General features: G+C 47.9%; 1 protein-coding gene across 4 annotated transcripts in view; it reads left to right on the forward strand.

The window, feature by feature from the left end:
• The window catches only part of HIPK2 (homeodomain interacting protein kinase 2), a 195,239-nt gene that overhangs the window by 149,176 nt on the left and 28,686 nt on the right, over positions 1–17,377 (forward strand). For 2 of the 4 annotated variants that reach the window (XM_021078551.2, XM_021078552.2), the window contains 4 exons: positions 3,343–3,505; positions 7,003–7,210; positions 8,698–8,819; positions 17,072–17,214. In XM_021078551.2, the coding sequence (XP_020934210.2) occupies positions 3,343–3,505; positions 7,003–7,210; positions 8,698–8,819; positions 17,072–17,214 (636 nt within the window). The remainder of the gene's footprint in view (positions 1–3,342; positions 3,506–7,002; positions 7,211–8,697; positions 8,820–17,071; positions 17,215–17,377) is intronic. The other 2 variants (XM_085005253.1, XM_021078554.2) reach the window with 1 other exon arrangement.

The following is a 17,377-nucleotide window of genomic DNA, read 5'->3' on the forward strand; positions in this document are numbered from 1 at the left end:
GGGCTTTTGTGTGGCCGTGAACATCTCCCTGTGTCTTCGCACGGTCTGCCTTCTCTTCCTGTGTGTGTCCTGATTTCCTCCTCCTCCTGAGGAAATTGGATTTGGGCCCATCCTCATGACCTCATTTTAAAGATTCCATCTCCAAGAGTTCCCGTCGTGGCTCAGTGGTTATCGAATTCGACTAGGAACCATGAGGTTGCGGGTTCGGTCCCTGGCCTTGCTCAGTGGGTTAACGATCCGGCATTGCCGTGAGCTGTGATGTAGGTCGCAGACGCGGATTGGATCCCCCGTTGCTGTGGCTCTGGTGTAGGCTGACGGCTACAGCTCTGATTCGACCCCTAGCCTGGGAACCTCCATATGCCGCGGGAGCGGCCCTAGAAAAGGCAAAAAGACAAAAAAAAAAAAAAAGATTCTCTCTCCAAATGCAGTCACTTTCTTACATACCAGGGGATCAGAACTTGGACATGTGAATTACATGCAAGTCACCCTGTAACTGAGGGTGATCAGAGCCGTCACTTCAGTCTCCCACCCCGGAGGCACGTGGGATGCGAAAGAGTAAATTGGCACACCCTTGAGCCTCCGCGGGGGGCAGGAGGGAGAGGGACCCGGGGCGGGAGCTGCAGGTCAGAGCGTCTGCCATCACCCCTGGCCCAACCGTGGCCAGAATCAGATCCGGCTGAGTCTGCAGGCTGGATTGGACCTTAACCAGCCTTGGAGAAGTGAGGGCGTGGTGCCCGCCACGGTCAGTGCTTCCTGTCATTGAGGTCCGTTCCGTACTGGTTGTTGTTGAGCACGTCAGATCCGATTGCAACAACCAGCTCTTGCCTCTTCACCTTAGAAGCATGTGTGAAACAAAAGACCCTGGTACACAGAAGGAACGTGGCCCCAACCCTTGCAAACGTTCATTACGGGGTTTGTCCCATTTCTGGGGGTGGTCAAGGTGAGTCAGGGTGTTGGTCTGTGCCATGAGAGAAAGGCAGACTTGGTGGTTTACTGGATGGGGGGCCAGAAGATCCGTCTTTGCATGTTCAGGGGTGACGTGGGATGCCTGAGAAACAGCTGTGGGCATGGCTGGGTGCTGGCCAGAGGGCTCCCGCTAAGTCAGTGAGACAGTCACTGCTCAGAGCTGGGGGCTTGGCAGAAGGACCTCAGGCTGCTGTCTCGCTCTGGCTTCTGCCAAGGAGCAGCAGCAGCGTGCCGGCGTGCATGGCGAAGACCAAGCATGGACATCGTGAGCATCCCCTTCCAATTTAGAGCTGGACCAAGACAATTTAGAAACTCGAAACATAGGCCTCCGAAGGCAAGAGTGGGCTTCGAGCACACCCAGGCTTACCGAGAGTAGGGCTAATCCCCCAGGGACCCTAGAATGTGCCGGGCAGGCCATGCCGAGCTCTGGGGCCAGAAGACACCACCAGGCCACCCTCTTCTGTAGACCCCACCGCTGGGGCTGAGCCAGAGACGCCTTAGCATCTAGATTAACCGGTGAAAGAGACTCCACTCACTTTTCCGTGTTGGGATTCTAGCACACGGACTCCTTATAAACCGCTCTCATGAAAGTGCTTTCCCCCACCTGCAACTGGAAACCCAGATCATTTCAGTCAGAAAATTCAGAGTTTTTAAATTGGGCTGGGAGTTCTCATCGTGATTCAGCAGTTAATGAATCTGACTAGCATCCAGGAGGACGCAGGTTCGATCCCTTACCTTGCTCAGTGGGTTAAGTATCCACTGTGGCCGTGAGCTGTGGTGTAGGTTGCAGACACAGCTGAGATCCCGAGTTGCTGTGGCTGTGGTGTAGGCCGGCGGCTACAGCTCCGATTTGACCCCTAGCCTGGGAACTTCCATATGCCTCAGGTATGGCCCTAAAAAGAAAAAAGAAAAAGAAATGAAAGCTTTGTGTCGAATTGTCAGAAAACCATGGATGCATCAAATACAGTCCAATGCAAAAGCTCTTAGCAGTGGACTTGGTACTCAGTAGATACTCAAAACACATCGGCATTACCAGCATTAGTAATAGTATTTTTAGCTCTTGGTTACTGGAAAATACGTTTTCCTTTCCCTCCAGGGTTATCAGTCTGTGTTTATTTCGTGTGCATTGTGTGGCCAGCATTAGTCGTGGTTAACTCAGAAAAAACGTCTAAGTCAGTTCAAAACATCATTCATGGAGAAGATGTTTGGTTATAGCCCACTGCACCTGCTTGGCCCAGAAAAGAGCTCACCTATGGTATATAGAAACGGTAACCATTTGTCATCTTAAAATAGTAGAAGTTTATTACATTATTTATAATTAAAATAATTACTTTCAATGAAATTTTAATTGGAGTCTTATTATCTTGAATATTAGCCTTTGAGGAAAAGTAAGTTTAATTAGACATGCAAGTGAATGGGAAACAAGGCATACATCCTAAAGGACACTCTATGGGGGATTTTCAAGAACTTGGTCGAGGCTGCTCGTGGCTTTCCTTGTCCTGAATGCTGGTGTCAGCCACACTTTTATACCTGACATTCACAATCAGGGTAGTGTTTTGATTCACCAATGCAATGGAGGAAGAAAAAGAGGGAGCAAATTTTTATTTTATGTAACCGGTCAAGAATTAGAAAAGAGAAAGGGAGAATGCAGGAAGTTAAAGAGACTTGTAGGTGTGTAGGTGAAAACTGCCCGAGACGAGCTCTTGATCTTGGCAAATTACCCATCCTCTCTCGGCTTCATCCTCACTCGTAAAATAGGGGCCACGGTTGTATATATTCTTCTGATGGCTCTTCGTAGGACCGAGTGAAAGAGTGCTTGCAAACACCTACCACGCTGTCAGTAAAGTTAGCCACTATTACTAATATTTTTGGTCTCGTTTCACGCAGGGTCCAGTGGGGAGGGTGGCTAGTTCCTGGGCTGACCCCTAGATGGCGCTGGTGCCCTAGAGGCGCTGGAAAGGGTGCGCGCCTGGAAGGCGGAGGCCGGTCCTAAACCGCTGTTGAATGTTCCCAGTCAGAGAACTTATACATTTGTTGATGGGCCAGAAACCACTTTGGAAGCTGAGAATGAGCCGTGAAGTTGGAGGCGGATTAGCAGCATGAGGAAAGAGGTCTGTGGTGCCTGGAGAACCTTGACCCACGTGAGATGGGGAGATGCGGTCGCCAGACAGCGCAGGTGCACGTCAGTCCCCCTGACTCACACGTAAAGGCTTTGCCGGAGAAATCCAGGAACCTGAGACCTAAAGTTAGCTTTCCCCGTCGCGCTGTTCGTTAGATTAACTGTTCTCCCCTCCTCTCTCTCCTTCTTCTCCCCTTCCTTCCACGTTACCCTCTTCTCTTTCCCCGATGCCCCATCTCTGCCTCCTGCGTGAACAGCGTCAAGTCGTGTTTCCAGAACATGGAGATCTGCAAGCGCCGGGTGAACATGTATGACACGGTGAACCAGAGCAAAACCCCTTTCATCACGCACGTGGCCCCCAGCACCTCCACCAACCTGACCATGACCTTCAACAACCAGCTGAACACTGTCCACAACCAGGTCAGTGGGGCACCGAGGGGAAGACAAGGGGGCCTGACCGTGCGAACCTCGGGAATTTTATTTTCCCACCAAACCGAACCGGGAGACAAAATGCCTCCACCATCACACACCACAGACAAAAATCCCTCTGTGGTCACATTCGGCTCTGTCAGAAAGTGTTCCTTTGAGAGACCCAAGCCCTCTTTGCACTGACTCCTGGCCTCATGGGAAGGTCCCAGAAATGACTCACTAAGGGGGTTATTTCTCAGTGGTCCCTCTCACTGCTTTCCTCTGTCCTAATGGGGGATTAAGGCAAAGGAGATGCTGTGATCCTTTTAGGGCTGACATCCGCCTGGTCAGGAGTTCCAGACCTGGAAGGGATGCTGGCGGTCATGCCGCTGGGCGCCCTGCTCCTGGTCTCGGCCCTGCTGGGCCCACATGAGCTCCTTCCAGGACACATAAAACCTGTCCTTTTCCACAACTGGGGGGAAATCCGTTCATCCATCTTGTCACCAGAATCCCAGCAGTTGGACCTAAAAAGGGACCCAGACACCAAATATTCTTCCCACAACCCTTTGCAGAAAATGAACAGAATCCAGCCCCTAACCCACTGCTCGAAATATGGATGGCACCTGGGAAATAGTCACTGAATGGGTGATGTCGCCATCCTACCTCGGGCTGCCTCTGATATCCGAGAGTCTTTTGTCCCCACCTACTAGTCTTACCAGGTCCCCCAAAGAAACGTCCCTGGATTTTTTCAGTCTCAGTATCAGTCTTTAATGAAACCCTCCCATCTGGCTGTATACACACCATAGGAGAGGAGCGTGTCTGCTCTAATCCTCAAGTGTGAACACTCTGCTTGGCTTCTGTTCTTTTCAGCAGGTCCCCAATCCCACTGAAGAGTCACCGACCCCGTCTTCCTAGGCCATTCCTGGCACACGGGGTTGCTAAGGCCCAGCTTGACTCTCCCCACCCCGCCCCCCTTCTGCCTACACCCTAGGAGAGGCCGCCTGGAATCTGCTGTCCCCTGGGGGCCATCGGTGTTCTTACAACCCTCCTTAGCAGGAAGAGCTAATGTTCTCTAAGGCCTCGAGTCCAAAATAAAGAGCTTTCCCACCCAGCGCCTTGCTCCGTCCTCAGGCTGAGGCAGCCACAGGCAGAGAGGTGAACTCCTTGACCCAGTATCACCGTGGTTTTGTTCGTCATCGCCAGCGCTCCATCGCAGTGAGCGGATTAACTGGCCATTGCCATGGGCGTGGAGAGGAGGAGGAGGTGCTTTGAGAGGGGAAGGTCGGCCTGGCTGAGGAAGGAGGCCAGACCAAGAGGCATACTCGGTGTTCCTCAGGCAGTAAGTGGAGGTTTTGAGCAGAGGTGCTGACATGCACAAAGGCGTCTTTTGGAAAGAATGTTCTAGCCCCTGTGCCCACGAAGAACTGGAAGAAAAGAAGTAGAGGCCAGAACATCCCTAGGCAGGGCCTTACAGGTCACAGGCACCAGGAGAAAAGGCCGCTAAGGAAGCAGCAACTGAAAAGAGGGTTCCAGGGGCCTTTGAAAGGAAGGAGCCGCAGGACCAGTGACTGACCAGAAGGGGGAGTAGTTGAGTACCAGCGTGGGAACCTGGAGGAGGCGGGGACGGGAAGCTGGGAGGGGGGTCCGGACTCTGGCTGTAGAATCCCAGCAGGTGTGTGATGGGAAGTGTGTTTGGGGGGAAGTCTCGAGGAGAGGCGAGGCCATAGAGAGAACACATAAATACAAGTCATGCCATCGGTAGCAACACAGATGCTGGCCCCATCCGAACGCCTATGTATAAGGCAAATAAACAAGGACCTACCATTAGCACAGGGAGCTATAGTCAGTATCTTGTACTAACCTATAATAGAAAAGAAATCTGAAAGAATATATATAAATGTAACTGAATCACTTCGCTGTACACCAGAAATTATGGAGAAAATTTCTTTTCCGCCGCAGTTAGCCGGAGGCCAACTGTGTGGTGCTGCAAAAACAGACACTTATGGGAGTTCCCCGTGTGGCTCAGTGGTAATGAACCTGACCAGTAGCCATGAGGATATGGGTTCGATCTCTGGCCTTGCTCGGTGGCATAAGGATCTGGCGTTGCCGTGAGCTGTGGTGTAGGTCACAGATGCGCTTCGGATCCTGCGTTGCTGTGGCTGAGGTGTAGGCCAGCAGCTGCTGCTCCAATTCAATGCACCCCCCCCAAAAAAAGCAGGCACTTATAATATGTGTGTGTGTATATATGTATATATATATCTTAAAATGTAAACACGGGCACCACAAACTCTTCTGCTTTGCACTGAAATCCAGCATAAAATAGAGTATAAAAAACACGCAAAATGAAACTTTATCCATTTTATCAAATTTGGCACCCATGCACACGCTTCTTGAAATTCTGATTGTGTTTGTGTCCAAACAGCCTTGTGGCTCCTTCCTGCCTTTCTGTTTTAGTCCTTGGACCCTCTAGTGGCCAAACCTCTCGTGAACAGTGTTGAGCCTGGAGCCATGGGGAACCCCCACCTGTCTCGCTAAAGGATCGGTGTGAAGAAGATGAGGGCGAATCTGGAGAATTCCCACCTAGAATTTCCTTTCCTTCTGTGGCCTGGCTTCACATGGACGTTCAGTCGTGAATGCTCTCTAGTTCTGAGAGAGAGAGAAGACAGGACCTCATTTCAATATTTGTCTGACCCGTTTCCATTCACAGTCTCTTGACCCACTAGCATCTTCTCTGCCTTCCAGCCTTAGTGGCTGAACGTCCACAGGAGATGCGCTGAATTCCGACCAGTGACCCCAGGCTCGCCAGGTCCCTCTCCGTCTCCGCAGTAACAGTGCCCTGCAGTCATGTCAGGGCATCTGTGAGCAGTGCTGCCCTGAGACCTGAGCCAAAGGGCCCCCATCCCGGGCCCTCCTCAGGAATGTGTGCTTCCATGCCAGGCTCCTGGTACCCGGGACCCTGGGCCTGCGGGGCCTCTTCCTGGCTTCAGCAGCCCAGTAGGGGCTGTAGCACCAAGTCCAAATGCAAGCACCCGGAGGCCCTCGACGTGTGGGACGGAGCTGGGACAGGGAGGGCAGGAAGCCGAGGGAGCCAAGAATCCTAAACTCAAACCCGGCCGTCCCCGTGGGGATGAAGGTGTATGCGTCCGAATGGACGTACATACATACATACATCCTTTCTAGGCTCATTTTTAACTTTGCACTCTTTAGAGAGGCCCTGCGGGGTCCCTTTGCGCCTTTGTCCAGGCCCCACGATGTGAGGAACAGGCCTGGCTTGGAGCAGCAGGGGTGACTCTTGGGTTGCGTGTGGCTGCAGGTGCCCGCCTTTCCCTGCGACTTCTCAGCCATATTTCCACCCCCGTCTATTTTTGCTTTTTCGCTCTTGGTTTGTGTCTGTTGGTTTGCTCTCCGTTGAGTTCGTTTGTTTGACTTAGATTCGTGTCTCCCAGCATTGCCACCTCCCTCATGTTTTATTTTTGTTTATTTTTGTTTAACCCCCACCATTCCTTTAGGCTCCCACCTCCACCAGTGCCACTCTTTCCTTAGCCAATCCCGAAGTCTCCATACTAAACTACCCATCTGCACTCTACCAGCCCTCAGCGGCGTCCATGGCTGCAGTGGCCCAGCGGAGCCTGCCCCTGCAGACGGGAACCGCCCAGATCTGCGCCCGGCCTGACCCCTTCCAGCAAGCGCTCATCGTGTGTCCGCCCGGCTTCCAAGGTAAGGACGAGGGGACAGCCTCCGGGGCGCCGGCCCCCACGCTTTGCCCCAGAACGAAGCCCGATTCGTGTCTTTGGGCTGAACTTGAGGGCCCCACCCTGCAGTCGCCAGCCCAGGAACAGTGGCACTCGACACCAAGTTGGGCCCTTCTTATTCTCACCACCTGCCAGCAGATTTGTCCCTCGCCCCCTGTCCTGCTGTGTGCGCTCCCGTTGTTATGCCGATGGGGGCTCTTGCCTTTTCTCACAGGAAATAATCTCTGTGTGTGTTATCTAGAGAAAACAGCCCCTCTGGAAGTTCCCGTTGTGGCTCAGTGCTGATGAGCCCAACTAGTATCCATAAGGATGCGGGTTCAAGCCCTGGCCTCGCTCAGTGGGTTAAGGATCCAGTGTTGCCGTGAGCTGTGGTGTAGGTCACCAACGAGGCTTGGATCCTGTGTGGCTGTGGCTGTGGTGTAGGCCGGCAGCTGTATCTCCGATTGGACCCCCTAGCCTGGGAACCTCCATAAGCCGTAGGTGTGGCCTTAAAGAGCACAAAATTTTAAAATGGCCCGTCTCTGCCAGCCAGCATAGTCCCAGCTCTCGGGGAAGAGTATGCGTCTTTCTGAAAAGTACCTCTTGGTCACTGCTCCCCGCCCCCGCCCCCACCGTGGTACTTTAGCCCTGCTCCCCTGCCCTTCGCCTGAACGCTCTAAGAAGCGGGCATGGACCACTTACTTGGTTACAGCTTACACAGAAAGCTCAAGAATTTGTGTCCGAGAACCCCGAAGTGTTAAGTTGCGTGCGTGGATGGTTCAGTGCAGCCTCACTCTCTGCCCCCCTCCACGCCCCAGAGCTCTGGCTTTGATGCACAGATATGCCTTCATGTCAGAAGCGGTTTTCTAGCTGAAATTTGTCCACATAACTGTCCACTTTTGGCTGTACAGATGCCTTAATTTGACCTTCTAGTCTTTGAAAGCATTCAAGGTTGTTTTGTGCATTTTTAAAAAATGTTAAATTAGTGCAGAACAGACTCGTGGTTGCCCAGGGTGACGGGGGAGGGAGTGGGAGGGACGGGGCGTTTGGGGTGAGTAGATGCAAACTATTGCATTTGGAGTGGAGAAGCAGTGAGGTCCTGCTATATATAGCACAGGGAACTGTATCTAGTCACTTGTGATGGAGCATGATGGAGGGTAATATGAGAAAAAGAACATATATGTGTGTGTATGTGTGTGTGTGTGTAACTGGGTCACTTTGCTGTGTAGCAGAAATTGACAGAACATTGTAAATCAACTTAATAAAAAATTTTAAATAAAAAAGTAAATACATAAAAAAACATGTTGAGTTAGACACTAAAGGAGAGGCTTCCAAAGGACCAGGCATTTGGGGGGTCGGGGGTTGCCTAGCGCAGAGGGAGCCAGGAGCTGAACATCTGGCCGGCAAGGGACTCCCCATCCAGCTGCGTCCAGGTACTCAGCCCTTCTCTCCCTTGCCCGTTGTGTGGACCAGGACTGCAGGCCTCCCCCTCTAAGCATGCTGGCTACTCTGTGCGAATGGAAAATGCAGTTCCCATCGTCACTCAAGCCCCAGGAGCTCAGCCTCTTCAGATCCAACCCGGCCTGCTTGCCCAGGTAAGTCTCTCGTTGTCACGACCGGTATTAACAGCATCCGTGTGACTGTCACTCGCAAACGAGATGCATCTCCGCTAATTCCCTCCCCGATGGTGAGTTAGATGCTTCAAGTCATTAGAATGTATCGGTAATATTCTCGATGATCCCCAGGCGAATTACCTTCCTAAGTATCCAGCTTACAATTTCAAGAAGAAATTTAGACGCAGGAAACGTCTGGGGAGATTTTTATTGTATCTTTGTGATGTAAATTAATATGGGAGACCTAGGGTTTAATCCTGACTCTACTGATAATTCTCTGTGACCTAAGGCAAGTCACTTAACATTTCTTTGCCTGAAACTTCTTTCTTGTAAAATAGAAACTCTTTTTTTTTTTTTTTTTTTTTTTTTCTTTTAAAGCCAAAAAGAACCTTGGCGATTACCTCTTTGTTTTATAGTTGAAAACCAGGATCACAGAAGCTTCAGGCTGGTATCTTCCTTATCTGTGCACACAGCTACTCGGATGGATTCTTAGAGTGAGATCACAGAGGTGAAAGTGGCTGCAAATGTGTAAAATGTTGTAGAAATTTTAGGAAACAGAGTGATGCAATGATAAGAGTAATCAATCCTTAATATCGCTTGAACCTTATTAACAAATGCATCACCACTATGCCAGGCACTTTACAGTTGTCATGGCTTGAATGCCAGCAACATAGTAAGGGGTTGTCTGCTTTTGACAAATAGGGGGAACGAGGCACCAATTGCTGGCTCAGAGTCACACGGCAATTAGGTGGCAGAACCGGAACACAGACCCGAGAAGTCTGAGACCAGCATCTGTATTTTAACCACCATGCCATCCTCTTTCTTTACAAGCACTTCTGTTTGGGGGCATCAAGGACAGCTTGACCTAAATGTTGTTCGTTTAGAAGCGCCCTTGTTTTTAAATAACATTGGTTCCCAAGGACACCTTATTTATAATGTCTTCTGTTGAACAGAAGCTTGAGGTTTTAATTTCAATGTCCTATCCTATGGCACGGGTCTGTTTCGGATTTGCTCGCTTCTATTCCGTTGTGCTAATAGCCTATTGTCTTAACTGTTCTAACTTTAGTAATATGTCTTGGTATCCGGTCAGGAAAGCCCTGCTCCTGTATCGTCCTTCAAAATCTCTCTGTTCTTGTCCCGTAACTTTTTTATGTGACTGTTAACATCACTCTTACGTAAGGATTTTGGTTCCACAATGAACGAGCCAAACACGAACAAACACACACCCCAAACTCTGGTTTGTGTTTCTCGGACTTGCACTGGATTTATATTTACTTTAGGAAAATTGACACCTTTATACTCTTAAGCCATTTTATCCCTGAACATGATATAATTGTAAGTAAATTACCTTTTATTCCCTTCACTAAAGTTTTCTTTTGTTAAAATGATTCCTAAGTATTTCAGTTTCATTATTAATGATTTTATTAGCTGTATTTTCCAATTATTTGTCTTTGATTAATAGGAATATAACTGGTTCTTTTTTGGCCACACCCATGGCATATGTAAGTTCCCGGGCCAGGGACTGAGTCCAAGCCAGAGCTGCAACCTACAGCTGTGGCGATGCTGGATCCTTAACCCACTGCACCACAGCGGGAACTCCAAGGGCATCCTTAACTTGAACTTTAACTTGGAAGGAAGTTCTTCTAGCTGTTTGCCATTAGGGATTTTGTTTACTGTAAATAGTTGATAGGGACACTTAATCAAGTTTGCTAATTTTTTAACGAATTAATATTAAATTACATCACATGTCTTTTCTGTATCTATTGAAATAACTCCCAGAGTTCCCTGGTGACCCAGCAGGTTAAGGATCCAACATTGTCACTGCTGTGGCTTGGGTCACTGCTATGGCACAGGTTCAATCCCTGACCCAGGAATTTCCACATGCTGAGGGTGTGGCCAAAAAAGTGAAATACTCCTGTGTTTTTGTTCCTTAATCTGTTACAGTAACAAATTACTTCATAGATGTAATAACATATTACTTAATGTTAAACTATCCTTGTATTTCCAAGGTGAACTTTTTTGGCATCTAACTTTCTTAGGTGAGAAATGCCATGAATGTCCTTCTTGTAGGATCTGTATCTGCTTTGGGCATCCAGCTCATGCCACTCTCACAACGTATGTTGGACATGATCACCTCTTCTTCTGTTTTCTGGAAGAGCTTGTTTGATTTGATGCCAACCATGCTTCGTGTCTTTATTCTTACTTCCAAACTGAGGCTGCATATGACCGCTATACCAGCTTCTGGTGGCACACAGAGTGCTGTCTTGCTGAAAGTTCGGAGACAGAGAACCTTCAATATATAAAGCACGCCTTCTACTCCGTCTTCTCTTAATGGTCTCCATGGCTCCCTTTCCTTTGCACATTTTGGGGGTAGGGAGTTCAGAAAAGGCCCTGGTAAATCAAGAGACCCACAGCTCACTCCAGGTGCAAAGCAGCTTGTGTGTATTTTATTCGTGTGGCAGAAATCCAGGCCAGTTTCCCTCCCAGGGCTGCTCCCCTGTGAGCCAAAAACTAGAATTCACATGTACTTGAACGGGTACTTAGAGATCCTTTTTTGTGCTGGCACTTAACCCTAGTAAGCCAGGAAGCATCTCTGAAAGAAATAATAATTAGCATCTCTTACTAGCTACAATAGACATTGTTCAGCATTTCTGAGTTTGTTTCAGTCCTTTAATCATAGCAGGGAAGGGCTTTACCTACTGCAACGTGAAAAGGAGTCCCTAGAGTGCAACAGCTCTCTAAATGGATTTAATGCAGAGCTCTAAGTGGGAAAGTGAACAAAAAAATACATGTACAAGGGTTTTAATCGGGACCGCGTTTATAGCAAGGAACTGCTGGAAGCAACTGGGATGTTTATTCAGTGGGAGATTTGTTAAATAAATTGATGCGTGCATAAAATGGAACACCATGTAGCCATTAAAAAGGACGTGGTAGACTGACGTGTCTGGACGTGGGGAGCTCACTGAGAGACATGAAGTTAAAAAACACAAAAACCAGTCCTGTCCTATCCATTATCCCTGTGTGTCTTTTTATTTGTAGGTCGCTTTTGATTTTCTGTTTTTCACTTAATCCATGCCAATGTGTTCGCTTACTAAGGTGGAGTTCTCTCCTAGATATGCCTTAATGGTCCCTTCAATGGACAAAAACAAGCTGACTTCTAAACCTAGTATGGCAGCTTTTTTTTTTTTTTTTTAAACGATTGAATATTGAAGCTGATGCTTTTAGTTTTCTCGGGGTAAATTTCTAGATATCAGGCAGAGGCACTCCAAATATTATTACTTTAAATACATCCCCAGAGGTGGCCTGTTTCTTTTTCTCTAAAGATTTAAACCTTTTCAAGTTTATTTGTGAATGTTTAGAGTCTTTTGACTCCATCCCTCGTGTTAGTTTTATTGGCTGTGTCCTTTCCTCCCCACCTCCCAGCAGTGTCACATGTCCCTCAGAAGGAAACGCTCCATCGGGGAGGGGCCCAAAGATGTGTCCCTGGAAGAAGAGGGACAACCTCTCATTTCGGTGACATGAGGGTGATCTTGGGGATCCCTTACCAGTCACGCTTTTTGGTACTGCCTGAAAGGAGCTGTCATTTCTGTTCTCAAGCCCCAGCTGCCAGAACTAGTATCCTGACCACCACCAGTCACTGTGAATGAGCAGATAAAGGCAGAGAGATGGGGAATACAGTTCTTCTTCCCTTTTTTTTTTTTTTTTTTTTTTTGGTCTTTTCTAGGGCCGCACTCTCAGCAGCATATGGAGGTTCCCAGGCTAGGGGTCAAATCGGAGATGTAGCTGCCGGCCTACACCACAGCCACATCGTGCTGTATCCAAGCCGCGTCTGCGACTACACCACAGTTCATGGCAACACCAGATCCTTAACCCACTGAGCGAGGCCAGGGATCGAACCCGCAACCTCATGGTTCCTAGCCAGATTCATTAACCACTGAGCCACGACGGGAACTCTGGGAGTACAGTTCTTGATTATACAGTATTGGATCGGGAGTTCCTGACCCTCAGCAGTAGCAAACCCGCCTGGTGTCCATGAGAATGCAGTCTTCCATCCCTGACCTCCATCGTGGGTTAAGGATCCAGCGTGGCTGTGGCTGTGGTTCAGGCAGGCAGCTGGAGCTCCGATTTGATCCCTAGCCTGGAAACCTCCATATGCTGCAGGTGCAGCCCTAAAAAGCAAAAAACAAACAAACAAACAAACAAAAACCATTGGCTTGAGCTCTTTAAACTTCACTGCGTCTCAAAGCTGCCTCGGGTGGTTTGCAGCAGCCAGGTTTCCCGACCACCTCCTCTTGCTGCCTGCTTCAGCCTTGCTTGGTGCCTGAGGGGCGAAGATGGTCCTGCGTTCGGGCAGTTACCACCACTACCCATTCCTGGATGAGGCCATCCTCTACGCACATCATCCTCTTAAAGGGCCCGGAGGGTGGGCTCTGGGGTTAGACTGTCGTGTTCAGACGCCAGCCCCTCCACTGACTGGCGGCGTGACTTTGGGGAAGTTGTTTCTTGCATTTCGATCGAATTCTCTGTCCAAGTGATGCATCCCCTGTGTACAGATGAAGGCTGCCACAGACCTCTCAGAAAATAGGTGTCTCCTGCTCTGTTCTCCGCCCAAACAATAACTTTTAACCTTTTCATTTTATTTAACTCCACGTTTCTACATAATGTACTTACGCTGTTTCCTACAGATTTTTCCATTTTAGGTGTTAAATGACTTCCTTCCGTGGAAGACGGAGCATTAGCTTACATGACCCCTCCATCCCCCGCACTGACACATTCTCTCGTCGTCTCGTTCACCTCCTCACTCTTCCTTTCTCCCTTTCCTCCTGTATGACCTGTTTCATTCAGCCACTTTGTATTATCTACCTAGTTGTCCATATTGTGTTGTATGATTCACAGCTGACCCTCATGATATGCTCTGCTTCTATTTCATTTCCCATACCTCTTCTTTTTCTTGGAATTAACAGCCGTCTCATTTTTTTTTGGTTGGGTTAGTTTCCTCTGTATGTTATTTTGCAGCCCCAGAGTCTTCCAGACCTCTGAAAGGTTTGTGTGTTTGATGTGCTGATGTGTTTGTGCATATTGAGAAGTCCGGTGGCTGTTGTTTTTCTTTCTTTCTGAAAAAGCCTGTAAGACACCTTGTCCAGAGTGGCCTGCGATTTCACAGCCCCATGCATCCTCGGGCGTCTTTCAGAATATGCATTATCCTGGACACCCGATTGGCCCTTTTCATCTGGAGAATTTTTTTCTTTTTTCCTGCGTTGATTTCTTCTCCTCCGTTTTCTCGGCGCTTCTTAGTGGGACTCTTACTAACTAATTGGGCGCTGGTGCTTCTGAATCGATCTAACGATTTTCATATCTCTCTCTCCTTTTCTCTGTATTCTTTCTGTGCTGCATTCTAAGATTTTCTCAGCTTCATGGAATTGTTCATTTCTTTCCAAGGGTTCTTTCTTGTTCTCTAAATATAGACACAGATATATAGAGATGTATATTTTTATATATGATCTTGTTTCATGGAGATATATCTTTTTTTAATTCTCGGAGGACATTAATTACAGATTTTTGGAAATTTCCTTCTGATTCCTACACTCTTGTTGTTTCCCTCTGAGTTTCCTTTTGTGTTTTAATCTCTTTCACGTTAGAGGCCTCCTTTAAAAATCTCGTGATCCTTGGCTGTTCATTCATATTTAAGACTGAAGCACTAAGGAGTTCCCATTGTGGCTCAGCAGAAACAAACCCTACTAGGATCCATGACGACAGGAGTCCAATCCCTGACCTCACTCAGTGGGTCAAAGATCCGGCATTGCCGTGAGCTGTGGTGTGGGTCACAGATGTGCCTCGGGTCTGGCGTGGCTGTGGCTGTGGTGTAGACCGGCAGCTGTAGCTCTGATTCGACCCCTAGCCTGGGGATTTCCATATGCTGCAGGTGTGGTCCTAAAAAGCAAAAATTAAAAAAAAAAAAAAAAGAAAGAAAACCCACATAGGGTGCGGAGTGGAGAGAATTGTTGAATATGGGCTTTTCTGTCGGCTCATAAGGACTGATCTCTGCATTTTCATTGTCATATCCCCTCTCCTCAAATGTTTCTGTAGTTTTTTCTTTTGGGATAGTCGGGTTCCCTAGAGAGCATCCTCCAAGCTCCAGCTGTGAGATGGGGACAGGGTGTAGAGGGCAGGGTATATGCCTAAATACCAGGGATCTGGGAGGGATGAAGCAATCTCATGGTTCATATGCAGGCTTGACCTGAGAGTCCTTCAGTCTGTTCACTCCAAACGTGCCCTTCTGTTTTCCAGCTTCCAAAACTTTGTTAACTGTTCTTGTCACTTCCTATTCTCTTTGCCCAATGGTTCTATACATTTTTTTCATTCCTTCACTGTCATTTTGGTTGTCATTTACGAGACAGAGCAGTAAGTGTACTTTTTTTTTTTTTACCGTATTTTCAGCCAAGTTATTTAACTTCTCTGTGTTTCAGTTTATTCATTTGAGAAAAGAGAGCGGAAAATAGTCTCTGTGTCATAGGGCTGGTGCTAAGATGAAGTCAGAGCATCTATTTATGATCTTAGCTCTATGCTTGGCACGCAATGTGAATCCAGAAATGTTACCTCTAATCTAATAAATTATAAAGGAATAATGAGAGAACTATCTGATGAAGTGAGGTCTCCAATGAGCTGAACATGTCAATCAGTGGCAGAGGTCCAAAAAACCCTTTCACCTCCATCTCTTTGAGGTAAAATGTTCACAGTCATTTTAGGGAAATAGGGAGAAAAATAATGTCCTTAGCTTGATATCAAGATTTTTTTCATTTTGTAATGACATTGGTCAGAACACATGCTTTTTTATGAGATCTGAAATAAGTTCCAGACCAAATCAGCAGAAATTGGACTGCCAGTGAAATTGTTATGCATTTAACCTTTTGAACTCCTACCTGTTTTAACCGGTTATTTTTCTGCTTACTGTGTTTTAATTCAGCAAATCTGAAATACAGTTTGTTATAGTTCATTGTCTCAGTAGAACTGCTTCTTTCATTTTGTCAGCAGACATTTATTAAGCCCTTACTGTATAATCTGTGCCCATGTTAGAAAGCCCAATAAGCAAGCAGGCACCAGGCAAAAGGTGGAAGAGATGGCACTGGGTCTGACCTGCAGCGTGGGAAGGCTGGACCAGGCGAACTGGTCCAAAATGCGGCTGTAACATCTTTCTACACATCACTGTTTCCTAAGCCTTGACTCAGATGTGTAGTCCATTTCCAGGAGTGCTTGTTTGTGCAGATGAGCCAAAACACGTGAAGCACACGCACAGTTTGCGGACCGCTACGTGATATAAATGACCCAGTGTTAGTCACGCCCAGCCTGATCCCAGAGAGAAGTATAACTCAGATCCCAAACCTTCACATCCTTGACCTACCCAAGAGATCTTTTATCTTAGCGGTGTTCCTGTAAGTTTCCATGTTTGGACAGCCGTGTGAATCATTTAATAACCAAAGTCAAGCAGAATAGGGATGGAAGCTATGGTGAGCTTAAAACACAACACACACGCACATGCACATGCACCTGCAAGTCTATTCAAGGAGTGATCAGGAAAGTTCTTTTTAGGCTTCTTAGAAAAAGCTTAGTATTTATGAAGAATTGTTGGGCTGTGGCTTCCTGTCTGTCTCGTTTTTGCTTTGAGGGGTTGGGCTAATTTTCCATGAAGCTTAAGGTCCCAGCTGAGAACTTCAGGTCACACCTCGTTGCGCCCAGATGCAGGCGAGCATCGGATATTTGGTGATCTCAGAATTATGTTCACTTTGATTTCAGAGATAACACAAGTCGGACCCCTAGATTCAAAGTGATAAACAATAGGTAAAATATTGAATAAATGACATAGATGCAAGGCTTCTCGATGGCAAAGCCTTATGGCTCAGTTCAACTGACCTCAGTCTCTTGCACATAAATGGGTGACAGAAAAAAATCTGTAAATGACCTTTCAGAAGTGTTCAGCATTATTCATCAGAGCAAGTTTATAAACAAGTCATTCTTCAGTACTGCTCTTTGCCCATTTCCTTATTATCTTCTCTTTACTTTGCGTATGTTCGTTGTTATCTCCCCTAATTTTTGAGGCCAAAGAGCTGCTCTCTGCTTCCCTACCTGTCGCAGCGTCCAGCACAACCCTGGGCCCTGGGCAGAGTAAGTGCTCGGCTCGTGCACATCGGTTCCGGGATGAACACACATGGTGACAGCAAACATCCTCTGTCCTACAGCAGGCCTGGCCAAGCGGGACCCAGCAGATCCTGCTCCCCCCGGCGTGGCAGCAGCTGACGGGAGTGGCCACCCACACGTCCGTGCAGCACGCCGCCGTGATTCCCGAGACCATGGCAGGCACCCAGCAGTTGGCCGACTGGAGGTGAGCAAAGCAGCAGCCACGGCTGGGATGGGAGGCGTGTCCACTGCCAACCCAGAGAGCTGCCAGGCTAGCCTGTACCTCAAGCCCCTGCTTTGTAGAGGGCTTTTTTAATTAAAAAGAATATTATGTAGGGAGTTCCCATTGAGACTCGGCAGGTTAAGGA

Source organism: Sus scrofa, chromosome 18, assembly GCF_054392235.1.
Source record: "Sus scrofa isolate SSC_HxYL_T2T_F1_AM1 chromosome 18, Sscrofa_HxYL_maternal_Yorkshire_Landrace_v2.0, whole genome shotgun sequence".
NCBI classification, from domain to species: domain Eukaryota; kingdom Metazoa; phylum Chordata; class Mammalia; order Artiodactyla; family Suidae; genus Sus; species Sus scrofa.